This window comes from Eubalaena glacialis, chromosome 2, assembly GCF_028564815.1.
Source record: "Eubalaena glacialis isolate mEubGla1 chromosome 2, mEubGla1.1.hap2.+ XY, whole genome shotgun sequence".
Classification (NCBI taxonomy): domain Eukaryota; kingdom Metazoa; phylum Chordata; class Mammalia; order Artiodactyla; family Balaenidae; genus Eubalaena; species Eubalaena glacialis.
This window is the reverse complement of record NC_083717.1, coordinates 165,803,113-165,830,691: the sequence shown is the minus strand read 5'-3', so window position 1 is coordinate 165,830,691 and position 27,579 is coordinate 165,803,113. Positions and strand designations below refer to the sequence as shown.

General features: G+C 49.2%; 1 protein-coding gene across 1 annotated transcript in view; it reads right to left on the bottom strand.

The window, feature by feature from the left end:
* RGS6 (regulator of G protein signaling 6) overlaps window positions 1-27,579 on the bottom strand; it is a 582,039-nt gene that overhangs the window by 21,413 nt on the left and 533,047 nt on the right. Inside the window, exons 15-17 of the mRNA XM_061182706.1 lie at window positions 23,464-23,650; window positions 9,122-9,211; window positions 5,356-5,409 (exon numbers count right to left, since the gene is read on the bottom strand). Of these exons, the coding sequence (XP_061038689.1) occupies window positions 5,356-5,409; window positions 9,122-9,211; window positions 23,464-23,650 (331 nt within the window). The remainder of the gene's footprint in view (window positions 1-5,355; window positions 5,410-9,121; window positions 9,212-23,463; window positions 23,651-27,579) is intronic.

Below are 27,579 nucleotides of genomic sequence, written 5' to 3'. Positions count from 1 at the left end.
GACACACACTCAGCTGGGCATCCGTCCTGGAATGGCGGGGACTGCGGCACTGGCAAGACTGACAGGGCGCGTGGCGCTTACCCTGCTCTTTGCGACCTCTCCCTCCCTGCCCTCCGGGGGTCACAGTGTACAGTGAGCCCTGAGCGATGGAGGGACGGGGCCTGTGCGTCAGGTGCCAGTCGCACTCAGTTCAGACGGTGCTTTATCTTCATATCCCTGTCAAAGGATTTTAAATACACACCCAACTCAGTTCTAAACATGGTTTACTTCCCAGTGTCAAGGGCAGGCAGCCACTTCCCAGGCAGGAAGGCAGCTCCCCTCTCACTCTGAGGGATGATTAGCACAGCTCGCAAATCTCAGGATAGAGAGAAGCACAGACCTATAGAACATTCCAGCTACAAAGTTCCAAAGGGGTGATCTAGTCCACACCATTGTTCACAGGAGGAAACCAGGGCTCAGAGAGGGCTAGTGATGGGCCTGAGGCCACACTGTTAGCAAGCTGAGCCTGGAAGCAGGAGCCACCCTGCATGGAGGCTGCTGAGGAGTTTCCCAGAGTCCCAGGGGAAGTCCTTGCTGCTCAAGACAGGCCAGTTTTCATGTTTTCCCTCCCAAGCACTGCTATGGAATCCGCCCCGATCTCTAGGCAGGCCCGGGTCTCACTGCTGCTGGATCTCAGGGCTCTGAGATGGGAGAGGCTGGCACTACAGTCTGCGACCCAGACGTCCCCATGGGGCCCAAGGACTGTTTGCAATCAGAATCAACTCTAAAGATTTTTAGCCAGTCGTTCCTTGCTGGAGGCCCGAAAGGATTTTTTCAACTGAGGTCAAAGCCCTCTGGGGGCTCTGCCGAGTCTAGGTGTTTGTTTGAGAACTCATTCCAGCAGAGTGCACGGCTCTGCCCCTGACATGCTGAGGGGGAGGGGGAAACAGCCTCCCCGGGGAAGGAGCTGCTGTGGGGGGGGTAGAGGTGGGAGTGGGGGGCCAAGCACCCTGGCTGCCGGCCCTCTGCCTCGCCTGCCAAGGGTCTCAGCCTTCCACTTCTGGTTCAGCACCTGGGCCTGGGGCCGGAGCTGCCTGGAAGGTGGTGGGAGGTGAGCTGCAGACTTTTTAGCTCTCATTAGCTTTTCCTTGGCTTTTGGTTGGGGCGGGAGGAAAGGGAGAGGGAGGGAGGGTGACAGCTGGCTCCCAGAACTTCCTGGTCTCCATCTGACTTTCCCGCTGCATTCCTTGGCAGGCAGGACAGAAACGCTTGGAGATGCTGCTTGGCGCACGCCAAGGCTCCCTCAGCTCCCAGCCCTTGCTGTTTCAATTCCAAGGAGCACCTCGACAAAGCCCAACTGTGATGCTCTCTTAGGAGGGGGATGAACACCTGGTTCTCATCTCTGCTCTCCTCTGAGGCCTCCAGCGTCGCTCAGGCACCAGCAACCCCATTGCCCATCTTGGGAGCCCGAGGCTACAGCTGATGAGGCTCTCAAGAGGACAGCTGGGGCTTCGGCTGAGCGCCCAGGCAAAGGTGTCCAGGGAGGCTGATGCCACCGTCACCCAGGGCTGCCACTTCTGCTAACTTAAGTGCTATCCCTTGCACATACCATGCAGAGGACTTTTTCTAGCTTTTCCTCCCAGAGTTCCTCCTCTGGAGTTCTCACCAGATGGCTTTGGCCACCCTCTGAAGAGGGACAATCAAATTGCTACTGTTGAACCTTGGCTAATGGCCCTTTGCTCCTTCTTGCCCTCCTCCCATGCATCCTTGCTGTCCTCTATGTCAGAGTAGACCCTTGTGGGGACCTCCCTGCTTTGTGGTAGACCCTGAAGGAATGAGCACGCCTAAGAGAGAGCAGGGGGATGGACAGCCTTTCCGCTCTGGCCACCCTCATACCCTCATTGTCATCTGTCAACCGCAAAACCAGGAAGATGGTGGAGAACGGCAGACTGGTCAGCACTGGGCAGTAGGAAGTGGTCTCTAGTTAGAGAAGACCCTCCTCCCTGCCGTCAGCAGTGCCTGGGACCTCCCACCAGAGAGTCTGAAGAGGAGATGGAGGGTGATGCAAAGGCAATCCACAGAAGTTTCCTACTGTGGCTTTCATATTCTCCAACCACTGTGAAAGGAAGCTTCCCAGTGGACAGGACTAGGGAGAGAGAGACTCCATTCATTTGACCCGAGGCCATGTCCTAGGCCCCCTTTGAGAAGCTGCTATGGGTTACAGCTCTTCCTGGGCCTGGAGCTCTTGGGACCAGGGCCACCAGGTACAGTGATGTGAGTCATCCACTGCACAAGGGCAGCTGAGGGTCAAGGAGGGGCTGAAATCCAGCTGCGCGTCGCTTGGCCAGCTGGGCATCGGTGGGGCTGGGGTCATCAGAGGGAGTCCTGTTTTCTGCTCTGGATAAAGATGCGATGTGGGCTGGCTGCGCCACGCCATGGACTTTGAGTGACGTTTGCTTCTGAACCTGGGCCTGCCCTGTCAAAAAGCAGGCCATTATGCAAGCTCCGTGGCTCTAGGTGGCCCAGCTACACAATGCCTTGGCACAGCATACCCCCCATTTGCTCTGATGTTCAAGCTCTGCGTGACTCAGAATGACGCTTCCATTGGAAGGAGCAGCTCACCCAGCAATGCCTCTGATGGGGATCGTAAGGCTCCTTCTGCACCCAAACTAGCGTGGCCCCAGCAGCTTCCATGAACCACAATGAACTACTCCCTAGGATCTCACATCAAAGGGGGCATCTGGGGCCTTCAACAGATAATCCCTCCATATCATGATACACCTGAGTCTTGGAAAGAGCGATCTGCTTTCCTCCTTTACCAAGAAAAGAAAGGACACTGGCGTGGGAGAAATTCTGGACCCAGATTCAGTTTTGATAAGAAGTGAGCTGACTGAGATAACTAACCATCTGGATCAACATTTCTTGCCACTAGTTAGTCCTAAATGGCAGCTGGCCTCACATCCTTGGTCCATGGACTGCCCAGTTTCACCCCCCCATTTTCCCATTATTGGTTCCATGACATGGATGGTCTTTTTACACATATTTCCCAGCACCATGAGAATGCTATTGAACAAGTCTTTCATTGAGTTTTATAGTCTGCAGTATGTAGCAGATGAAATATTCACGTAGACCTGCTTTTAAAGAAATCAAGCACTTTATGTATACTATATCCAGAAAATGGCCATCAAATTGCAAGGCATTTTCGTTGGCTGGTTAATTCCGTTTGATTAGAACACTGGGCTGTGGAGACCACGTTCTTGGGTTCCAGCCTCAAGTACTCTGAGAGTTGCTACTATTCTACGGCCATGGGCAGTTTCCTCAAATTCAGCCTCATCTTGTTACCCCAAGAGCACAAAGAACAAGGATGGATCAATACAAATCCATCTCCATCTCCACCACTGGAAACAAAAACTCAGAACGCACCACCCCTTAGAGTCTTCATAGAAAAAAATAGCATGGAATTTAGGAATTTTTTGGTTTTGAAGTTTGGGCATTCTCTCATATAGATTCTAAAAATCTCAGGAACTTGGAAGATTTTTCTCTTTCAGCCGGCCCTGAAACGTCTCTGTAAGTTCTCCCATGTGCACACTTCAGATGCTTGGAAGGTGGTGTCTGATGCTTTCTCGTTCCAATCGCTTTGTTAACAGACCTTGGAGAACCACTGAACCAACACCACTTCTGGGATGAAGGAACATCAATAAATGCTCTTCACAGAGCTTCACTGAGATCATGCTTGCTTTCCCAATACCCGCTTCTCATGAAAAGCAGCCTGGAGATGTTTGGATGCCTCATCCAAGTACCAGGCTTCCTCTCGCACCCTCAGCCCACGCAGTCAACCTGAAGGGCCTCCATGGGGCTGCAGGAGTTCTGCTTTCTCCACAGTATACTCTGGGCTTGTCAACAAAACCCCTAAACATCTTCCACCTACAGCCTCCAGGCCTCAAAAGAGAGGGAGGGGTGGGTTCCCACCACTCTCTATCAGCCATCGGGGGTGAAGGAACTCCTGTTGGCCTTGCCTCTAACAGCCCGTGGCAGCTTCTTGGTGTATGAAGTTACGTGTCCGTGGCAAACCAGCCATGAAGACAGACAGGGGAACCACAGGTCGTATACTGTGCAAGTTCTGATTTCTCAGGAGGAAAGGCCATGGGGAGAAAAGACCAGAGAAGAGATGGGATGAGCACCCATATTTTAATTGCCACCTCCTAGAGTTCCTGTGATGTTTACATCTAGCAAATTCAAAACGATGTTTAAATTCAGTTAAGATGCACCTAGCTATGACAGGTAAATGACCAGGTTGTTTTCAACCCAGAATTCTTAGACTTTTCATTAAAGGGATAAAATAAAGATACTAATCACACAGTAGTCAGGTTTACAAAGACTCTCCTCTTCAACAGAGGGAGGAAAAAGGCAAGTTAGCATCCGTGGGTTTCCACCCTTTGGGAAGGGAAATTTGGCCAGTTCCACACGTGGGATCCCTGCTCCCCGGCTGCCATGTTGGTCCTCTCTGGTTTGACGTGAAGAGTGCAGGCTGGGCCCCATGAACTCAGCAGCTTGTTTTTGACGAGTGAGTGAATGAGCGGGACTGAGTACTTCCCGTGCATCAAGCCCTATGCCCCTGCCTTACAGAGAATGTCATGGAAAGGGGAGATGGGTCTGTGTTGTTCTACATATCATGGCCCAGAATCTCCACCAGGCACCATGGGGAAGACCCTCCCATGGCCGCTCCACCCCATGGCCACTGCCCTCCTCTCCCTGTCACGCTGTGCAAAGAAGGCTGACAAGGGGCTGTCAGGGACGTGGGAACTCATGCAGAGGCCACTAACACACACACACACGCCAGCTGTAGACCGCATCGCCACAACCCATGCAGCACGGCCGCCTTAGGCACACGCAAAAGCCGCCGACACAGCAGCAGCGGCAGCTGGCCTCTGGCACCCGCATGGTTGCCAGAGTCCACAGAGGGAAATTTGGATGTTTTTTTAGATGAGCTATGTTTCTGAGCCAATTTATTTTATAGTCCGGTTGGACGGCCTTCTCCCTGGGCTGCTGCAGAGGGCGCACCAACCGAGCAGCCCCGAGGGCGGGGGGGGGGCGGTCCTTCCTCCTCAAGGCCCCAGACAGAAGGTCAATGCCAGGCCCGAGGCTGGGCGGTTGCCCCGTGCACCGTCTGCAGAGGGAGCCGCCGGGCCTTTTGTCTTTTGCAGATCCATCCCTAGGAGAGAAGCCGCCGACCCTCGCAAAAGAAAACGGGTGGGTGTGTTGAGGGGAAAGCACTGGGCTCCCTCCCGTCCCGAAGGAAACGACAGTAGCCACCACCGTACACACAGAAAACAAAACAGAGAAAAACAACAACCAAAGAAAACCAGCTGAACTTACCACACTGCGAGTGAACTTTTCTAAGGAAGTTCTACGACCTTGCTCACTTTCTGGCTTTAGGGAAAAAAAAAAAAAAAAAAAAGATAGGGAGAAAAATACAGGAAAAAAAAAAAAATCTTCAGCTTACACATCGTTCCCCGAGGGCAGCAGCGGCAGCTAATGAACCAAAACAAAAGCAAGACAAGGCGGGGGGGGGGAACGGGACAAGAGAAGCAGCCAGCGCTGTGTGCGACAGTCAGTGGAGAGATGGAAAACAGAGCGTCCCTGGCGCAGCGAGGAGAGAGGGGTGTTTGCTTCTAGAAGAGCCATTAATCGTGCTTCGGGGCTGAAGTAGGAGCCACCGGGCTGGGAGCCGGGCCCTTGGTCAGCAGTTTGGAGCTGCCTGCTCACTGCTTTTGAGTGGCTGAGCCCATGCGCAGGAGCCAACCGGGGGCCCCAATGGGGGACACAAAGCAGACGAGCTTCCAGGGCCAGCGGGGCGTGTGGGGGAATGCTGCTGAGACGGCCGAAGTGGCCATGGGCGAGTTGAAGTCGTCAAGTCCTCCATGAGTCTGGGTTAGGACTTTCTCTGAGATTTTTCTGCTCAGATGCAGCCAGAAAGTTTGTTAACTTCCTCAGCATCCTCGTGGCCCCTAGTGACTCTCGTTCTCTGTTCTTAGACTAAGGAGGCTCTAGCCAGGTCTTTTGCAACCACAAAGATCTTGGGCCTCAGAAGGAGCGTTCTGGACAGAAAATGCTCTCTCGGTACCCGGGCAGGTGACCCCTTCCAAGGTTTACTCACGGCAGGTGACAGCAGGCTCAGGAACCTCCCAGGGACTCCAGGCTGAGGGTCCCCCCACACAGGGGGAAGAGGAGGCAAAGCCCCTGGACGCTCCCCCCAGGCCTGGCCGTTCTCCTCTAGTGGAGGAAGAGGGGGTGTGGTGTGGACCTGACCCTCTCCCCAACTTTCCTGCTTTTCCAAGTGGGGAGAATTACATCCCAAATACCTGTTAGTTTATCCCAGAGCCCAGTTCCAAGGTCCTGAATCCATGCCTGGGAAATCTGGAGAGCACACACACTCACGTGGACACACACACGGCAAAGAATGGAAATTAGAGAGCTGAAGAAGCAGCCAGGTGTCTGTGGGTCTGCAGGATGTGCTGGAAGCAGAGGGGGCCAAAGGTAGCCACTGTGGGTGTGGACAAGGTCAGAGGGCTTCCTTGGCTGTCACGCCCCATCCCCTCAGCTGGCTGCCGGGAGACAGAGAGGACGCTGCAGAAGGAAGACACAACACAAAGGACACACCGCCGCAGAGCCAGGCTGGTCTTTCTCCTTCAGGCACAGGGAACTGAAGGATCCGTGCTTGGCCTGGCACCATACTGAGTCTCCCCACTGGGGACGGCAGGACTCAGCTTCAATCCAGTGCGCAGCCCAGGGGCTGTCTGTACAGTTCAAGTCAGGCCAGTCCTAAGCCCCGCAGCTGGCATTCTGCACCTGTCATTCTTGTCCCTTGGCTCCTGAGCTGCTGCCCACAGACAGTGGCCATTGGCCTGACTTATTCAGGTTCCTCTGCCTTGCACAGGTCCTCCGAGCTGCCCTGGAAAATTGTACTGAAGCACTGGTACTTGTGTTCTGGAGGGGCCCCTCAAAACCCAGCTCACCTGCCCTTGAGACCTGGCTCATCAGAACAACTAACCTGATCTCTGAAAATACTAGGATAGAGGAGGAATTAGGGAGGAAGGACTGGAGGCTCTGCCTCCAGACTCCATCAGGAGCCTTTCCTGAGCAGAAAAGTGAGGCCGATTTACATCCCTCCTCTTAGCTGGAGCTTGTGGCTCACATCCCTTCATGACCTGGACATGTAGATCACATGGTAAGCCCATCCCTGACATCAGAAGACACTCTAGGCCTACCTGGAAGTGCCGAGTTACAAATCCAGTCCATGCCTGGAGACTCAGGGAGAAATGGAAGAAAAGGTAGGCTTGTCACTGATTTTGGAAACAATTAGCCCCTGGATATTGAAAGGGCTGTGGCATCTGCAAGAGCTTTCTGCCCCAAGAACACTCCTTGGTGTAGGGGCTGGAAGGATAATTCTAATGAACTTCATCTGTGACATTTTACAGGCAGGCCGTCCGTTCCTTCCTCATTCAAGTGACCTTCTCCGAGAAACTTTCCTCGTACGGGAGGATCTGTGGAATCTCAGCTCCACTCCCTGTGCTGGGGTGCGTTTTCCTTTTGTGCTTAGACCCACAGGGAGACTGAATGGCCTCTGGCTTCTTCTGGGTGTGTGGACAGGCCCAGATGGGTCAGACTGCTAGAGGCTCACAATTTCCCCAAACTGGGATCAGTTCAGGGTCTTGAGCCGCAAGAAATAAGGAACAATTACTTTGCCTTCTCCCCTGAGATCTGGGCTGGAGGCACCAAAGGTCTCCACAACTTTTCTTGAAAAACTGGGTATCAGAGCCATTACTGGTGGGGATGTCAGCCAGCTGCATCAGGGCCTCTCCACCTCCACCCTCTGGCAAGGGAGCGGGCTGGAGGTCAGGCTTCACATTTTCCATCGTAGTGACACCTGATGGAAGGGATGCAGGCCAACAAGAAAGCTGGGTTCCTCACACTCTGGGAGTCCCCAAAGTCTACTTCTCTTTCTCAGGCTCTTGGGGATGTCCTCAGGGCTACCTAAGGGCAGGCAAGCAGGATATAAATGCTCTTCTAGACTTGGGAGTGATGTGGGGCCAGCCAGATATGCAGACAAGATGCTGGCACGTGAGGTCACAGTACACAGAAAGAGGGGCTGTGTGGCTGAGAGAGGAAGCCCGACAGACAGCGTGTTGCTGGACAACTACAGGCTCAGGGACTGCTGCTGGGAGGCTGAGAGGGAGAAGAAAGGGATGTGCATGGTCCTAAGCGGCATGGCACGGGAGTCCCGGGATTTGGTGCAAGGAGAGCCCCATTAACCACACGTGGGCCTCAGATCAGAACCGAGACGTGCAGAGCGTTTGCAGGCATACTGGAACCATGAGCCGTCCCTCCTGCCTCCCCTTTTCCAGACCCCATGTCCCTCCTGGCTTTTCCTTCCCTCCTCCCAGAAATCCAGCTGAGTTCATCCCTGCCTCAGTCACTCCTCACCGCCTGCATGCTGAGGGTCCCTGCACCCCAAAATCCAGACACTGAGGGCCACAGGGAACCAGGACTTCATTCAGAGTGGAGGAGGAGGAAGGAGCTAGGATGCCGTTACTTCTTGGTTAAAAGAAAAAGCAAATGCTGTGGGGCAGGTGAGGGAGAGGAAGGGGCGACCACCCCAGGAAGGACTTTGGGTGCCAGATCGCCCCCTGGAAACCTATAAGCGTGTCTATCCAGAGGGGGGTGCCCCAATCCTTGCCTCATACTCATCTCTGAGCTGGTCGGGATGGAAAATCTGTGGGGAGGGGGCTGGACTCTGCAGTGGTTTCCTAAGGGATTGGCTGATGTCACTGCCAGCCCTGTACTCCTGGGCTGAGCCACTGCGGCCTCAGTATTTGGTCACACTCTCCACTGTGGGCAGAACACATAGATGGAGATGATGGTTCCAGGGAGACAAGATGCCACACCCTGGACCTTGGGGGTGGGCTGACGTGGTGACAATCCTAATTATATTCTACTGGAGTGGGACCAGGTACAGAAGGGAAAGAAGGAAAGAGAAAAGAAATAAAACCCAAGGGATGACATTCTCATTTCACACCAGCAGCAAGCAGCAGGCAAAGGTCAACAGTGCTAAGAAAGGCAAGGCTGCCCTTCGCAGAGATACCTTCTTCTTGGCGAGCAGCAAGTCCTGGTAAGCATTTGACCGGAGGAAGCGGGCATAGCTGTCACTCTTCATCAGCTTGTAGATGTGCTCCTGGAAAGGCGGGAGGTGGGAAGACACAAGAAAGAACTGTCAACCAACGCTAAAGGGAACTGCAACCCAACTGGCCACTGTGTTAGGAAAGAAACAAACCGAAATATGCTTGTCTGTACCTGGAAAAACATGTAACATGTTTGCTTTGTTTCGTTTTTTTCCCATTCAGAAAACACCAACCAAAACCTATTTTCTCTCACAGAGTAAAAGATCCTTGAGGATCATGTCGCAGAAGCTATGTAATTGGGCCTTGGTGCCATGTTGGGATGCAGTACTGCTTCATGATGATAACCACAGGCACAGCAATAAGAAGGAAGACATTACTGATGCACCCAAGCACTTGGATGAATCTCAAAGGAATTATGATGAATGAAAAAAAGCCCCAGAAGGTTACATACTGTATGATTCCACTGATATGACATTCTTGATATGACAAATTATAGAAACAAACAACAGATTAGTGGTTGCCAGAGGTTAGGGATGGGAGAGGGGCAGGGAGGGGAGGGAGGTGTCGTTATAAAAGACAATAGGAAGGGTTCTTGTGGTGGTGGACTAGCTCTGTATCTTGACACATCTTACACATGTGACAGAGTTGTACAGAACGAAACAGATACACACACATACGAGTACAAGTAAAACTGGGAAATCTGATAAACTCGGGGGATGTAGCAATGTCAACATCATGGCCATGATACTGTAGTATAGTTTTTGCAGATGTTACTGTTAGGAGAAACTGGGTAAATGGGATATCTCTATATTATTTCTTATAACTGCTTGTGAAGCTAAAAGTATCTCAAAATAAAAAGTTTAATTAAAAAAAAGTCCACAGGCGACGATGCAATTGGGTCAGTTTGTGCATGTCAGGGCCACCATCCCATCCTGGAAGGGGACCCTTAGAACCAGATCATGGGGGCATCTGGGCAAATATGCCAGGCCTGAGTCTTCCATCCAGGAGGGGCAGATGCTGGGGCATAGTGCCTTCCTGGGCTCCTAGAGGCATTACATTCTGGCCATGGCAACAGATTTTACCCTTCACTTCCAGCTAACTCCTATAGCCTTGTGATCCCTTCCTAATAGATCTGTCCTCATTAAGGGCAGGAAAAGCCTGTTTCATTAAAAGATGGAGCTTGTCCATTGAAAAAGGGTTATTTATTAGTTGAAATGGAAGGTAGCTCAGCTGCACAGGAAAGCCTGGCTGTCCCAAGAGAGGACCTGTTAGGAGGAGGGTGGGCTTTCCCTAGGGAGGGTGGGATCATCAGGCAGGGAAGCATCTTGCCTGATGTACACTCATTGTTCATCCCACGAAGCTGGACAAGGGCCCCAGTGCTCAGGGGAAAGGAGAGCTGGTCAGTGAAGAGGATGCTCAGCAAAGAGGCTGGACTGGTCATTAAGGACCTCTTCCTTGGGTACTCTTCCCAGGGGAGGAGGAAGGGGAGGTAGAGACTTCTCCTCAGCTGGGGGCACATTTAAGAGATACCTGGCCAGACTGCTGGTGCATCCCAGAGGAAGCTGGGTGATGACGGTGGCTTGCCAAGACCCTCTTCCTACCCACCTCAAAAGAAAGTGAAGGCAGAAAGCAAGAGTCACCTTGGTGGCACGTGGATCCCTCTCTGGCCATCTTCAGATGGACCATATGCAGACCTATTTGGGCACCAGCTTCATTCTTGCCCAGATGCCCCCATATTTGTAAAAGTGGGTGCAGCCCTACTCGTGGGAATGGGGCCACTGCAAGGAGCCCAGTGAAATGAAACACTGGCTTCAATCTGAATCTACTTTGATGATCCAGATGTGTTCTGAGTTAATAAACTTAGTGGGAACACATGTCGCTGAGTGTTTTTCTGCAAATTTCAGACAAAAATTCAGCCCACTCTAGTTTAAGCTCCTTGAGGGAACAATGTGTTTTTAATCTCTTATATGTGCATAGCGTCCAGCACAGGGTTAAATGTTAGCGGAATTTATGTTGCTTTTTGGTTCACTGAAATGCTGGTCTGAGTTTGCAAGTACTGAGCAAGTTTGCAGGTTCCATACTTGTTTTAGTTTATGATCAGATCCTGCTCTCTGTATGGAAGGAGAGTGGGGATCACACTCAACTCAAAGGAGGTCCCTATGTGGGCATCTTGGCTCAGCCCTAATGGCCTCAGAGCCCAGACAGAGGGACATCATGGTCTTTGCATTTGTTGTCCCTTTAAAGTGGTCTAACACTTACATCTTAGGTACAAATGTTAACCCAGAGAGAAAATATCTCGCTGTCTCCTTCTTCTTGTCTCAGGCATGGCTTCTGTCTGGCCCACAGAGCCAGGTGGCTCCTGAGTCATCTGGAAAGGCCTGGCCCTCGGGCCTGGACCCTCTCCAAACCCCTCTCCAAGGCAACAGGCCCATGCTTCTTGTCCTGACTTCTCAGAGGAATCTAAATCCCCAGGTATATCTCACAAAATACCCCCTGCTCCCCCAAGAAGAGTAAGGAAACCTTTCCCAGCCCAGCCCAGCCCTTCTGGCCTTGGCAACAAATTTCACCCCTGATCTAGCTAATTCCTCCAGCTCATCGTGGGCAGGAAAAGCCATTGAAAGAAAGAACTTGTCAATTGAGAAAGAATAGGATAAAGCAGATGCCTCAGCATTTGATCTCCAAAATATTTGTTGAGCATCTCCTAGGGGCCAGGCACGGTATCAGGCACTGAGAATACAGCATCACCAAGACAGAAGAGGTCCCCGCTGTCAGAAAGCTTAGATCTCATTGCATAAGGGCGTGCGTGACCAGTTGAGCTGAGGGATACAAGGAAGAAGAGCAGGTTCAGGGTGCTGTGAACGGGCATAACTGAGGATGACCTACCCTGCCAGAGGTGGGGAGTGGTTATCCCTCAACCAGAAAGAGCCTCATCAAGGTAGGAAGAGTTGAGCAGACAGGAATGTGTCTCCCAGTTCCTAGTCTGGTCAACCAGAGCAAGAAGGACAGTCCAGGGCCGAGGAGGCAGGAGCAGCAGGCAGTGGTGGTCCCCTCTCTGGGGCGGGCGGGGGCAGTTGATGTGTGTCAGAGGGGCAGTTTGGGCACTGTTCTTGTCCTCTCTATGTCACATGCCAACCTGGCAGTTTGTTGCCAAGGCCAGAGCCAAGGTGAGGACCTTGTGGGGAGAGAGTAAAGAGAACATGGCCTGTTGGATGTGGGCTGCGTAAGGCAGTCTCACTCTGCCAACCTCGTTGCTAGCCCTTGGCCATCAATATGACCATCTCAGATTACCCTGTAAGGAAACAACCACCAAAACAACTATAGCATGTGCAAGGCATGGTCTGAGCAAAACAGAATCCAAGACCCTCTGCAGATCCCTCATGTCCCCCACAGGGCCCGAGGCTTCAGGCCCCTCTGGGGCCTCCTCTCCCACAGCCTATGGATCCAGGACTCTCCTCTACCCTCCTCTCCTCCCCCAAGCAAAGAAGTGCAGCCTTTGATGTACCCAGTTATGGAACTCTGTGCTTTCTTCCTCGCCAGCTTTGTCTAAGAAACACAAAGACAGTAAACAGGGGGTGGGGGAACGGAGTGCTGAGGTTTTTCTGGGAATGAGAATTAAGATAGGACTCAGGGTCTTTGGCCAGTTCCCAAATGCAATGAGTTTATCACTGCCAGGGACAGCAAGTGTACAAAGCTCTTGGCAGTGACCCCTACTGATTTATGAGGGGTTCTGGTTTGTTTCCCCTGCTTTGCAGACAACCAGTCTTAAGGAAAATGTATATCCAGAATGTGCAAAAAGCAGGAGAGCCACTGGCAAAACCAGCGAGCGCTCACCGACAGAATTCCTAAGGGCCAGAGAGAAAGAAGTTTGCATTTCTCTTCTTTGCTTTTTCTTGTCTTTTCTTGTTTTATTTCCCTCCCTCCCTCCCTCCCTCCCTTCCTTCCTTCTTTCCTTCCTTCCTCAGACCCCTCCCTCCCCTGCTCCCTCTCTCTCTTTCTAAAAAACGGATGATTGAGTTGATTGTGAACAAGCAGAACTACCAGGGTCCACATCTGCCTTCCTGACACGTAGGGAGGCACCTGCTCCCGGGAGGGTGAGGATGGTTCTCCATAGGTAGAGAAACTGATGTCCTAAGGCCCTAAGTCATACTGAACATCTTAGCTACAATTCTCAGTGGGGGGAGGGAATCACACCCCATGGTGGTTGACAGTTACAGTACATGGATGTCACCCTGATGAGACACTCCACCTTCATCCAGGGCCAAGCCCAAGATGGGAGCTTTGCTTACCTGGGATGCTAAGGCAGAAGCAAAACCAACTGGAACCGTGGGCAAGATTTTATAATAACTTTAAATGGAATGTAATCTATAAAAATATTGAATGACTATGTTGTACACCTGAAACTCATATAATATTGTAAATCAACCATACTTCAATAAAAAAGATTCAGAAAAAAAAAAAAAGCAATGGAGAGAAAGAAAAAAAAACCCTAAACTCAAAACGACTGGAATCAGCGGAGTCCGAGACACGTGCGGGAGGAGGAGGGAGCGAGCAGTGCAAGCTGTCTCAAACCCACACCTGCTACAAATCAATGTTTTGCAGTGAGAGTCCTCATTTGGAAATCTCCTTTGTTTTTAGACAAGACACGGTGGGCCTCACAGCGCTGGGGAAGGTAATCAGACAAATGCCTGGGCCTTGGGCCCCAAGCATGCTGGAGCAGTTAGACTACTTCAGAACACCCTTATGTTCTCCTCTTTGCTGTGGGTTCCTGAAACAGCTACGATCTCATCTCCCAGCTTTAGAGCATCCTTCTGGAGTGGGAGGCCGCTCAGCTGGAGCATTGCACAGCTGCCAAGAGCTCTTCTTGGGATTTTCAAGTGTCCTGTTTTTCTTCTGCAGATGTATGTGTCTCTGTCCTCTGTCCTCTTGGGAACATCCAAACTTCCTGGAACAACATCCAGCCTTTGGGAACTGTTGGGTCCCTTGTGGTCCCTTGAAGGAAGATGACGCTGTGGGGCAGGATGTGACATTGCCGCGTGAGACGCTGGAAGGGGGGCTGGGCTGGGGGCCAAAGGTTTGGATTCAGGTCCCGACTCTGCCTTTTCCAGCCCTGCCGAGCACACAATTAACCGAGGAAATACAATGGAACACATTACGAAAACTATACACGTGTAAAGTAATGATGAAAACTGGCCTTCATGTTGGGACTGTCCTTGCCAGGGATGACGTGGGAAGGAGACCAAAGACCAGAAGGTTCCCGGGGAGGAGGAAAGGTGAGCGGAGTCCAGCTGTATTATTTCCATTGCTGTTGTTGTTTGCTCCAAATCAGTGCTTGGGTTTAAACAACCCCATTTCACAGATGCAGACACTAAAGCTCTACAAAGTTGAGTGACTTGCCCAAGAACAGAGCAAGGATTTGAGCCGAGTGTTCTGTGACCCCGAAGCTCACACTCTTCCCTTGGTACGTGCTGCTGTTCATGGTCCTTGAGTTGGGGTTTTGAGGGAGTCAGGTTCTGTGGCTGAGACAAAGTCCTCAGCGTGTGGTTAGCAGAAGCATCAGGGGCCTCCTCTCAAGCTTTAATCTGAGTCATCCCGGGGTAGATGCAACCACCATTCACCATTCCCTTTCGGGCACTGTTCACCACCACGTTGTCAGTGACAGCAACGGCCAAGTCTCCCAGGGTGACACAGGCTCTCACCTCCCAGATCATGTACAACTTGCCTTCCGCACCAGAAGGAAGGGCCAAACTGGCAAAGCTCTGAGGGCTGACCCGGCCCCTGGGAAGTCACAGGCAGCAAGTCTGTGTCACAGAAAGTCACCCAGAAGATGCATGAGTCTCACCTTTCAAGAGACTCTTGAATATCTTAAACCAAAGGTCTTCAGACCTTAGGCGTGGTTAGCTGAAGCCTAAAGAAAAGTAACACTTTTCTCATCATGGGTCCTTCAGGAGGACAGAGGGTGGGACTGCACAGTGGTAGAGAATTGATGGGGATCCTAAGTCAGTATCTGCTTAATAAACATAGAAAAGACTCACTTGAGTGAGTACAGACGCTCACTTGAGTGAAAGACAGTGGCTTGTCCTCATGGATGTGGCTTTGGATGACCATCCTAGGATCCTGTGGATCTTTTTTTCCAGGTTTTTTTCCTTCTTTTTTAACATTGAAATATAGTTGATTTACAATGTTGTGTTAATTTCTGCTGTATAGCAAAGTGATTCAGTTATATATATATATACATTAAAAAAAAATATTCTAGGATCCTGTGGATCTTAAATGAGAAGCCCCCATTTGGATTTCTTTGTCCTTCTAAGTGGGACGTGGTGGACACTGTTTCCATGGAATGCAACATTCAAGTCATAAGAGAGTGTAAGAGTGAATTATCTTTTGCTTTTACATTGCAAAGCATCTGTATAAACATGTTCAATTTAACTGGCCAAAGGGCACAGTATTTTGATGCTGTTCAATCCCTATTCTTAGATAAGAGCAGCTTCAAAGACAGCTTTGCATATTTCCTTTCACCTACCCAAATACCATGGGTATTAACTTAGACAAATGTTTCCTTCTCCTCTTCAAGGTCATGGGGCTTGGTGCAAGAAATCTCTGCTCTGAAGCATCAACAAAGAAATTTTGGAATTTAGTTCTCTGATGCCTTCTCTTCAAGAACGACTCGTCTGTGTGGTAATAAACAGAAACCGCTCACAAACAACTGATTTGTTCTTTTCAAAATGCATCCCTCCCTCTGCTGCTCATTTCCCTAAAATAAAACCACCCACAGGATAAAATGAGTAATTCCTGGAGTAAGCAGTGCCATAGCATTTTTTATTAAAATACGTCTGGCATGGGAAGTCTACTAGGAAATGCCCTCCAAATGAGGATTAATATCAGGAAACTTGGTGTAGTCTTGTGATACTGGCACACAATGCCACCACCTCCACCACTAGGGCAAAGATTAACAGCCTTCACCAAGCTAGGAAGACATCTGCTTCTGAGTAATCTGGGGCAAATGTAAACGTGGGCTCCACTGGACTCTGGCTTTTGAACAAAGCAAATGTTAGAGGCCTTGCATTCCTTAATCAAGTTGCTTTTAAACATCTAAGTTTAGGTAAGAATAGAGACTTTTGACTAGAGGCTTCTTGTCTGCTCACTGTGGGTATAACTTGATGGTGTATTTCTCAGCTCTTGTATCACCCTGACCTCATTTTGACCTTGAGGTTGCTCTTTGATCACTCCACGCATAGATGATGGCCAAGCTGAGTTTTGGTAACTTAGATTGGGGTCTGCTTAAGAGGAGAGCTTATGTATCTGTATATTCCCAGAGCCTAGAACATCTGGCCCTTAGTGGATATTCCAAGTTTTGCTGAATTGGCATATTGTAGAAATTGGATTTAACCAGTATTTATTGAGCACCTACTATATGTGCTCCCCAAGGTTGTGTGGCAAGATTTTTCAAAGTGGAAAACCAAGGGACAAATGGCCTTTTATTTATTTATTTTTTTAAATGATACGTACAGCTGAGAGTGTTATCATTCTGGACTGAGTTGTCAAGGAAATTTTTTTATTTAAACCAAAACTGTGTGCAGAGCATTATTTTAGTGTTGTAGGGATTTATAGAAGGTAAGGAAGGCCAGATATCTGCTCCCAGCAAAGAACTTAAAATCCAGAGGCGCTGGAGGCCAGACACTGCAGGTACAGGTCTGGATGGGGCATCTCAGCAGCTACTGCAGGTCAGGAAAGCAGGGTGGCTTGGACACGTAGGAAACCTACATGGGAACCTGCAGGGACCAAAGTCAACAGGCTGGATTGGTCCATCAGATTCAACTGTCAATCCCTTTGATGGACAGATTTCCAATCCAATCCAATCTCAGTGAAGTGTTTTCTTAGGCCTGTTTTGTTGTATCTGTAAAGAATGATGTGCTCTTGGATAAGCTGTGCCCAATGGCAAAAAGCCATCTGGGTCCCTAATATCCTTTGCAATTTCCCTCAGTGTAGAACTTCACAGCCCACAGGTCAAGGTCTCCCAACTCGAATGGGAGAATGGATGTTCATGAAATGGATGGATGGGGAGACGGACGAATGACTGAAGGGATCCAGTGACACAGCCCTTGGAACATCCTAGGATGCTCTGAGACTTTTAAAATTGAAGCCAGGCAGCCACTGCACCAGCCAGCTGACTCCGGTCTCCCTCCTGCAGCCTGTGGAGGCTCTGGAAAGAGATGAATGCCCTAAGAGGAGGTCTTAGGCTCGAGATACTTCCTGTGGTTTCATGCTCTCCTCCAAAAACCGCCAGCAGAGCTTCGGACTACACGCCCCGAGATTCAGACCTCTCAGCTCCAGCTTGCTCAGCTTACCACCATTTGATTCCTCCTCTTTCAGCTCTAAGCCTTCAATGTTTTCCTACTGTCTTCAGAGTGAGAACGTTCAAATTCCTTAGGAAGACACTCAAGGCCCCCCAAATTTGGCTCCTATATACTTTTTATTTTGAATTTCCCCCCTAAGAACCCCTTCTAAGAGCAGACCCTTCTTGGGAGAACTCGTTGCAGATCTAGCTTGGAATTATGAGACCTCAGGGAATACTAAAGCCATTCATTTTTGTGAGTTCACACATATAAGTATATAGCACTTTACTTATTCAAAGAATTTTCAGTGCTATTAGCTCATTTGATTTCTAAAAAACCCTTAGATGGCTGTAGAGAAGACATCATCCCCATTTTACAGAGGAGAAAACTAGGGCACAAAAGGTCAAGATCCTTGCCTGAGACCACATAGCAAGTAGGTGGCAATGCAGCTCCCGCGGATGCCCCAAGATTGAGAACACAGAATTCAATCCTTAGCGTAAAGAACTGAGTCCTTAAAAAAAAAAAAATCATGGCTCATTTTTCTTTTATTTCTCCCCTCACGAGGCTAAATCTGTGAAACTGGAACAACACAGCAAACAGTTGAGGGCTATGGTCACAGCCCACAGACCTTTATGGAAGATTTGGTCTTGGCCCAAATTTTCAAAAAAGCCAAATGGATCGGCAAAACACAAGTGCAAATGCTGGGCCCATGCTGACAGGGCATCTTGTGAGATATTTCCACAGGAAGCAAACACAGGCAATTAACTTTGCTGTAACAATGCATGTGGTCAAATAAAAGACAAAACCGTCAGAGGGAGCCTGCACCCCACCCCCAGTCCCCATTTCAAATGAATGCATAAATCTGGCTGAGCCTTCACTCTGGCTACTGACCCCTAATAGCAGGACATATACTCACAGGTCTATTGGCATTTTGACCACTGTTGGTTGGCTTCTGAGAACCGTGTGACCAGCTGAGGAAGCCACCCCAGAGCTCCTGATCCCAATGGGGGGATGGAGGGGGGCGTGCCAAAGGGCTTGGGCGTTACCATTCCCACTTCTCAGATGGGCAGACTGAGGAGAGCAAGCTTAAAGGACTTACAGGTACAATCTTACAATCTTACCATCCTAGACAAAGCATATGGCTGAAACAGGATCAGAGCCTGCTCCCCAGCTTGGGGACCTTCTCTAGGGACCAGAGTTTCTCCAGGTCTCTGCATGACAACCAAGCCCTCAGCTCTAATAACACAGGGGCAGTGTGATCTGAGCTGCAGACTTGACCAGCAAGTCGGGAGATCGGAGAGCAAGTCCTGGCTGGGTCTTAGCCTCCTCTCCTTACCTGGAAACTTCTAAGTCACACCCATGCAGCGGGTGCAGGCAGCAGTGCTGGCCAGGAAGGGTAAGGCAGTGCAAGGATCATGGTACTGGCTGACTTCCCCTCGGCCGGTTGGCTCCGTAACACTCAACCTTGATGCAGAAACATTCGCGGAGACTGGTGGGTTGCTGTTACTGCACCAAGATGGTCTACTCTAACCTACTCTCCCATATAAATGAAAGATTAACTACTCCCAAGTCTCTCTGTCTTCTATCTTTCTGGATTTGTTGAAGTGTTTCAATGATTTTCATGATATATTGTTCAGCACAGCGGTCTCAAACTCTATTTCTTTATGTTATGTGAACTAAGAATGGTTCTTATATTTTTAAGTGGCTGAAAAAAAATCAAAAGAAGAATAATATTTCATGAACAATGATAAGAAATTGAGCTTTCAGGGTCCATAAATAAAGTTTTTCAACACAACCATGCCCATTTATTTATGTATTTTACATTGTTACACTGTTACAGTGTACCTGTTTTTATATGGCAGAATTGAGTAGTAGTGATGTAGATCGTATGACCCACAAACCTCAAAATTCAAACTATCTGGCCCTTTACAGAAGAAATTTAGCCTTTTAAGTCAACTCTTAGTTTAGTGTAAAAGGCAGGCTACAGAATCACCCTATTTGCATAAACACTCTATACACATAAGTTGAGGGAAACAAAACACTAGAATAGGGGTTATCTCTGGGTACTAAGGTTATATGCAATTATTTGAATTTTTTCACCAAACTTCCTAAACATAAAAGTATAAGAAAAGAATATTAATGACATTAAGGAAATAATATCATAAATATCTTATCTTACTGTGAGCCAGACACTGTTAGTTGTTGACATGCTTCATTTCACTTCATTCCCTTTCCACAGTATAGGTACCATTGTATCTGTGTTCTACAGATGAGGAAAAGAAGACTCAGGGAGTTTAAGTAACTTGCCCAGGGTCAGAGTGCTAGTGAGAAGCACTTTGTATACTTATGATGAAAACACACTTAAGAAACAAAAGGGGACAAGCTGAAAAGAAATTGGTTTAGGAAGAGTACTTTATTAGAATTCAGAGAATCCCAGTCCTAACAGACAATGAGGAGGTTAGAGATGCTTTGGGCATCCTCAGTAAGGAGATACAATGTATTTGGAAGTATGTACCTGAAAAATGGCAGAGAACTGTGCTAATGAAGGCTGTGTATCCACAAACATGTCAAGGCACAATGTGCTGACTTCCCAAGTTTCCCCATCAAATATTTCTTGACAGTAATAACATGAATGTCAGGAAGAGAGGACTGGCTGACTAAACTATGGTGCTTCCACACAATGGAATACTATGCAGCTATTAAAGAACCAGGCAATAATCACATCACTGCTGTTAGTTGGCACTGCGATTTTGAGACTGCTCTGTGGTGATGCAGCATAAAGCAAATAACATGAAGTACTAATGCTATCATCTATGGTGTCCTTGAGAACCAGGATTCTCAGCATAGAGAAAGGTGACACAGACATAAGAAAGAAGAAGTTAAATAAAATCCCCTGTAGTTTTGAGTTTGAATGGAAAGTATCAGTATGTACTCGTGATGTATTTTTATCAGAAATAACAACTACCTATTTCCTAGCTCTGGCCACTGGAAAGGCCTGAAAATGATGACCAACCCAGGAACAATGAGTGCCTCTAAGTGCCCAAATTATGGTCTCTAAAAACCATTTCCCTCTAAGAGGAACCAGCGATTCTTAGAGAACTAGCTGATTCCAGGTCTGGGGAATGGCCTGGATCATCTTCGTTTCCTTGGTATTTGAATGACATCAAAGACTAGTAGGGTCATGTCAGAAGGAGCCAACAGGGCAGAGATGGCACAATCCAAGCATTGATAAAAATAATAACCAAAATGGATAAAACACATCAAATATGTTTAAACCCACAGGTTTACAAGGATACTAAAAGACACACACACAAAAAACCCCTAATTGGTCACCATTGGATGATGACAGTAAACCATTCATTATTTTTTAAATTGGCAAATAAAGGGAATGAATCAAACACGTATTCCATCTTTCCTACGTGAACTGTATTACTAGATAATCAAATGGTAGATGCATTTGATTATTTGTATTTCAGTTAATAAATGAAGAAAGAACGATAGAATTAGAACAGCATTTTGTAACCTCTAATTAACTAATGGATTTAAGCAATAAGCATCAATAGCTGCTAAAACCACAAAGAGAGACAACTAGACATCATGTGCCTTCTGACAAGACAGCACAGCACAGTCTAGGAAGTAGTTTTGCCCACAAAAGTCAAACTTAAATCTGATTAAATACCTAAGTCAAATTACCAGTTTACAGGAAATGCAGATGGTAGAAGGACACGTTAAATAGTACCACAGGGTTGCAATCAGAAAAATCCAGATGGTGGAATCTCTCCAGCACAAAGGATCCAATTTCTTCATTAAATAAATTGCAAGGGGTTGGGGGGTGGGTGGCGAGGACGTAAAAGGAACCCGTAGATTACGAGGCACTTAAAAGACATGGTGATCTACTGTGATGTGTGGGCCTTGTTTGGATTCTGATTTTGAATAACGATTTTAAAAAGGCATTTATGGAACTACTATAAATTTGAACACTTGCACGACATTTGATGATATTAAGAGATAACTGCTAATTTGTTAAGGCATTGTGGTAATGTTAAGACCAAAGGGTCAGTTTCTCTTAGAGATACATACCTAACTATTTACAGTGAAATGATACAGTCTTGGATTTGCTTTAAAACAAATGGTGAAAAAGTAGGTGGGGACACAGATAAAATGAGATCAGTCTTGTATAGATGATTGCTGAGTCTGGATGAGGGTCCACAAAGGTTTGTTGTTCTATTCCTTCTACTTTTCCACATGTTTACAAGTTTCCATAATAAAACATGAAAATAAATCCTTCCTGATGTCATGATCAGAGCAATAATACTGGGCGGGGAGCATCATGGTTCTGACCAGTATCCTTTTTCTCATGTTTCATGAATAATGGAGAGTTGAGTTTTGTGCTTCAGATTGTTCATCTGGGGAGCTTCTCCATCATCCATGGAGGTTCTCCATCACCCATGGAGCTTCTCCATCACCCATGGGGGTTCTCCATCACCCATGGAGCTTCTCTGTCACCCATGGAGCCTCTCCATCATCCATGGAGCTTCTCTATTACCCATGGAGCTTCTCCACTACCCATGGAGCTTCTCTACACCCATGGGGATTCTCCATCACCCATGGAGCTTCTCTAGCACCCACGGAGATTCTCCACCACCCACTGAGATTCTCTATCACCTATGGAGATTCTCTACTACCCATGGAGCCTCTCCATTACCCATGGAGTTTCGCCATCACTCTCCTCACCACGATATGTCGCTATGTGCTTGGGACACATACACACACATACAAAAATCTACTGGAAAAAAAAATATTTCTTATGACTTAAATATTTTGCTTTGAAGGTGCAAAGGGTGTGAGGGACTTCATAAAGCAAAGTCACTGAACTCCATAGAACCAAATCTACCTGGCACAGGTGTTCAGTGGAGTTCATGACCAGGGGGAGAGAAATGATAGTTGTGGTGTTGAGGTTGGTAGGTATTTCCATTCTGAAGTTCTGAGCAAATGACAAGGCAAATCTGGATGATGAGACACTGGCTGTGTTCTCATGCCATTACCTGCATCGGTGACTGTTTCCTAAATTAGGTAATGTCTGTGGGAGGGCAATCTCACTAAATTCTCACTTGGGGACCCTACAAGTGAGAGAAATGAAGAGGGTCGAGGAGACAAGAGCAAAACCTTAAGCCCTGTCACGGAGTGTAGGATGGTGGAAGGAAATAAGTTAGGAACCAGGAAGTGAGAAATGGGTCTGATGCTTATCTCTAGAAATGGCACCTCCCAGCCCTCAAGTTAAGCTTGCTGCTTAGGGGGCTTCTGTTTCTTTCGTCAGCCTCACCAGCATCTGTGTGGTAACTGTGTTTAGCAGGGTTGTGAGTTTCCCTCTCCCAACCACCAACCATGGGTCCCTTAAACCCTAGAGCTCATCCTGTTGAGGTACTTCATTTATTGGTGACACTGCCCATTTCCTTGTCTTTCTCTCCCACTAGCCTTTAACTCCCTTGAGGGCAGGGGCTTTGGCCTGTTCCTCGTGGTATCTCATCACATGGCACAAGGCTCCCCAGTCACCACAGGGTTGGGAGTCACTGTGGAAGCAGTGCAGGGTGGTGGTTATGAGTGTGGGCTTGACCCCTGGCCCTGCCAGCTACTGTTCCCAGTTTGCCAATGTTGTGCTATGGTGTCCAGATTCTACTATGACTTATTACAGGACTTCAGGTTTTGTAAAACACTCTGAGGTTTTCCTGGAAAAGATAACACATATAACGGTAAATTTCTATTTCTATTTAACAACGTAACTCATCTAGGAAAACAATCCTCCTGGAATTTTTTTGTGCACCTACCTGGAATGGTCTCCATTGTTGGCCTTATAAATAATAAAACCTGAAATTGTAACTACATACAACGCCTTGGATGTGTGTTAAAGGGTGGGGTGGTGGAGTGGAAAAGTGAACATCTTGGGACAGAACTATTCGATTAGATAAGCAAACCTGGGCATCTTCGAATGTGTATCTCCCTCCATCTTTGACGTTTTGACTGGTTATCTCGTAGCTGTGAGAATCCAGATTGATTGCACTTGGGGCTCCGGGGGCCAGAAACTCTTGCCAGATTTCTTCCACCCTTTTGGCCACATCTTGTAGGGGTTGTTTCTTGAGATCTTGGACAGCCAACCAGAACCTGAAATGGAAGCACAAAGACAGTCTGTTCCAGGGGCTTAGTCAGTAGCTGCTCTGCTGGACATGGTCCCAGAACTGACCTCCCATGGCACTCATCCTGCTGCATCCCCGAGCCTTCCCAGTGGCCACTTCACACATCACGAAGGCCGCAGGGACTGCTGAGAATACAAAGGCGTTCCATTATTGCACTAAATGCATGTTAGAAGATCACTGTGCTTCTGATTACCAAAAAGAGATTTCTCTCCCTCTACATCAAGGTTTCTCAGCCTCGGCACTATTGCCATTTCGGGCTGGATAATTCTTTGTTGTGAGGGCTGCCTTGTTCATTGAAAGAGATTTAGCAGCAATCTTGGCTTCGACCCATCAGATGCCAGTGGCATCCCCTCCCCAGTTGTGACAACCAGAAAATTTCTGGACATTACCAAATGTCTTCTGGGAGATAAAATCACCCCTGGCTGAGAACTACCACTTGACATAGATGCCACGACACAGACAATGTGAGTCCCTTTGCCATATCTGGTTGGGATCTGGCGGCATCCAAATGAAGGAAAGATCAAAGAAGTAGATAGAATCTGGGCGTCATTAAGAATATTCGAGCTGGAAGGACCCAGTCATTCATATTATAGATGGAGAAACCGAGCCTATTTGCAACATCAGTATCAGGCATGGTGCTTGGCATATAGTAGGTGCTCAATAAGTGTCTGTTGGAATGCAGTTGGGCTCATCTGGAACAAAGTTGAAGGGACATACGTGGGGAACCTCTCTACCAAAAGATTCTCCAGAGATCACTGAGAGAAAAACCTCGTGCTCACATCCATATTTGTCTCTCACAAATCCCTCAGCAGCAGCATGGTGTTGGAGAGGTGGGTATGAGCTGTGAGCTCTTTTCTGCTGAGAACAGCAGTAGCCAGGGCCAAAGCTTGGACAACAGCTCCCTAGGTCATGAGGATGGTTCCCAAGGCATCCCTGGAGAGGGCTTTCAGCAGGACTCAGGTCTGGGTGGCACATTTCGTGCCCTGTGAACAACAGAGTCCAGTTTCCCCATCAATGAGACATGAGGACAGGTTCCTGGCTATGTGGTTCCCACAGTCACGGGTATCACACCTACTCAAGTCAACAAAAGGGCAGGGACAAGAGAAGCTGAACCACGACATGGAGGAAGGTGCATTCAATCTGTCATCGAATTTCGCCCACAGTAAGATGTACTCTTTTTTTAAAGGGTAAGCATATTTTTCTGTCGCTGTTCAGAGAAATGTCTGTGGAGCCAAGTGCATGGCCTAAAGGTGCCACCCAGTGGCCAACTCAGGTAATGCAGCTCCATTTACACAAGGACAGAAGACTGGAGAGAGAGTGTGTGTGTATGCGTGTGTGACACAAGCTCTGTGAGCTCCAACTCTCCCCCTGATTTGCCATTAGTGATTCTAACGATCTCCCTGAAGAAAACCCTCATGGTTCCCTCGCTGGTCCTGAAGAGCGAGAGGCGGGGAAGGAGACAATCACTTCACTCAACCAGAAGATAAGGAAGTTCTCATCCCCGCTGTGCTGCTGTCTTGGAATTGCTGTATCTTTCTGGGCATCTCTCTCCTCATGGCACAGTGGGTACAAAGCAGGTGGAGGGGTACGTGAGACAGGTCTGGTCTGAGCACATCCTATCCGGTGTAACTCTGAAATGCTTTCAGGCCCCGTGGGTGGGAGCCGTGGAGGGAGCTGCAGGGTGGCCACAGGTTCAATCCTGGGCCACTCTGATCCCTCAGAGCTCACCTCTTCCTCGGGTGGCCTGGGTGGAAGCTGCCTGGGGTTCCTGCCACTGCCGTCTGCCATCATCTGCCCTTCAACACCAGCCCTCTGTCTTTCTGCCACAGGTCTTTGGTGCTCACGTCCTCTGGCTACCCAGGGAGAGGGAAACTAGTGGCTCTTTAACCGGAGTCTGGTGGGCAGGGGGTAGAGTTTGAAGGGGGCTGTTAACTGTCCAATTGTTCAGATGGGTCTTTGAAACTCAGCTGGGAGTGGGTCTCCTCCATCCCCCCGGACGTTCCCTAGGTTCCTTGGGTCTCTCTGTCCCCCCACTAGGTCTGCCATGAAATGAAGGAGGTGGCCAAGTATTTAAAGGTGAAAATGGTCATCTGGCGATGACAGTACCCATAAGGCTTTCTTCTCCTGGAAGACCGTGTTTGATGGGCAGGTAAAATTTAGGAAACCAGCCCTAAAGAAAGGAACTGGTGTTGGTTTTTCAGAGGACTGGAAGGAGGGCTAACGGGCAGCTCGGTGAGTCCTCTGCAGCCCCAAGGAGCCACCTCGGGCTGAGGCCCGGGCCGGAAGCAACTTCTCTGGGCCAGTGTCCTTCCCAAGACCACCAGACCCGGCAATTTCTCACATAAATGATGACACCTGGGCGATTTCCTGTCCCCCTCAGTCAATGTCATGTGGGCGTCACCTTCTGTCACCTTCTGTCCCTTGTTCCAGTCTGCTCTGAGGAGCAGCTCTGGGGAGGCCCCAAGGACCCGGCAGCTTCTGAGCGCTGCAGGCTCCCCATGGCCCCTGAGGCCTCAGCATCCCTTGGGCAGAATGAGTTGGGAGCCACATTAATGCACATCGCTCAGCTGGGTATAGAGAAGGTCTGGGGCGGATGGAAATGGAAGTTTCTGAATCAAATTTAATAAACTTTTACATAAAAAATTAAAAGGTTCCCTTTATCAGATAAAACCAAGAGTAAAAAAAGCATAAAAAGAAACAACAGGCATGCTGGAGGACAGCAAAGAAGAGGAGGAGGAGGAGGGGGGGGAGAGGAAGGGGAGGAGGGACAGGAGGGGGAAGAGGACAGAGAGGACCGGGGATGACTCTCCCCAGACGGCAGTTTCCTCTCCCTGCACGCATGGGGACTCTCTCAGCCCTCTGTCTGCCTTGGAGATGACCTGTCTTATCCCTCTCAGGTGACAGCAAAAGTGCTATCACAACAGCATCCTGACCTCCCATGTGTGTTTACCATCACTGGCTTCGAGGAACGTTTGTGTCAATTAGAAATTCAGAACAGGCTCGGTTTGTATTTGTCATCTGTGAGCCCACGGGCCTGAGCTGGAGGCTCTGATCCCCGGCTGCCCGGCCCCCCTCCCCTTGAAAGAGCCCCCGAAGCTCCCCTCCCACATCTACTGAGGATGGGAGGCCCACTGAGGCCTGCGCGGCTTCTGCTCTTATCAAAAGCCTGCAGGTACCGCTGCTCTGCCAGGACACCAGCAGGGAGGAGGATGCCAGCGGCGGCGGATTAGTGCCCACCCTGCGCTAAGCCTCCGTGGCTTCTTGCGGCAGAAGGGCTGTCATGACTGGCAGGCCACGAGGACACGTGGGTATCAGGGAGACCACCTGTCCTGCTTTGCGGGAGTCGGCAGAGTGGGGGAGCCAGCCCTATGCCAGCATGTGATCCGTGTCATTGGCTTAGGAATGCAGGTGGCAACTGGCCTTTGTGGGGAGGCAGCCTGGGCTCAGACACCCCCGGCGCCAAGCAGCAGGAGATGGGACTTGAGGGCGGTTGGGGGCTGCCCCAGGGGGCCTCCTATCTCCTGCAGGGCCGGGGTGCTGACAGGGAATGGGGTTTGCTCCCCAAGGCCGGCTGCAACAAGGGGAACCACGCAGCGGTTGGACGCCCTCTGTCCTATCAGGAGGTCTGGGCAGCCCTTAGTTCCTCGCTTACCTATCTTCTCATCAACTAAGATTTTCATGGATTAGAAAAATTCAGCTTTTAGTTCGTTCCCAGGGAAAAGCCAACTCCGTGCAGAAGGAAGGGTTTCTGTGCCCTCTGCTGGTCAACAGAGACTCAGGCACAACGGACGCCACTTGGCTTAGTCTCTGGTTGGGCTGGAATCCCACCACCAGCAGCACCACGGAAGCCGAGTGATGTTCGCCAGGCAGTGGCTGAAATGCCACAGATGGCCCCAG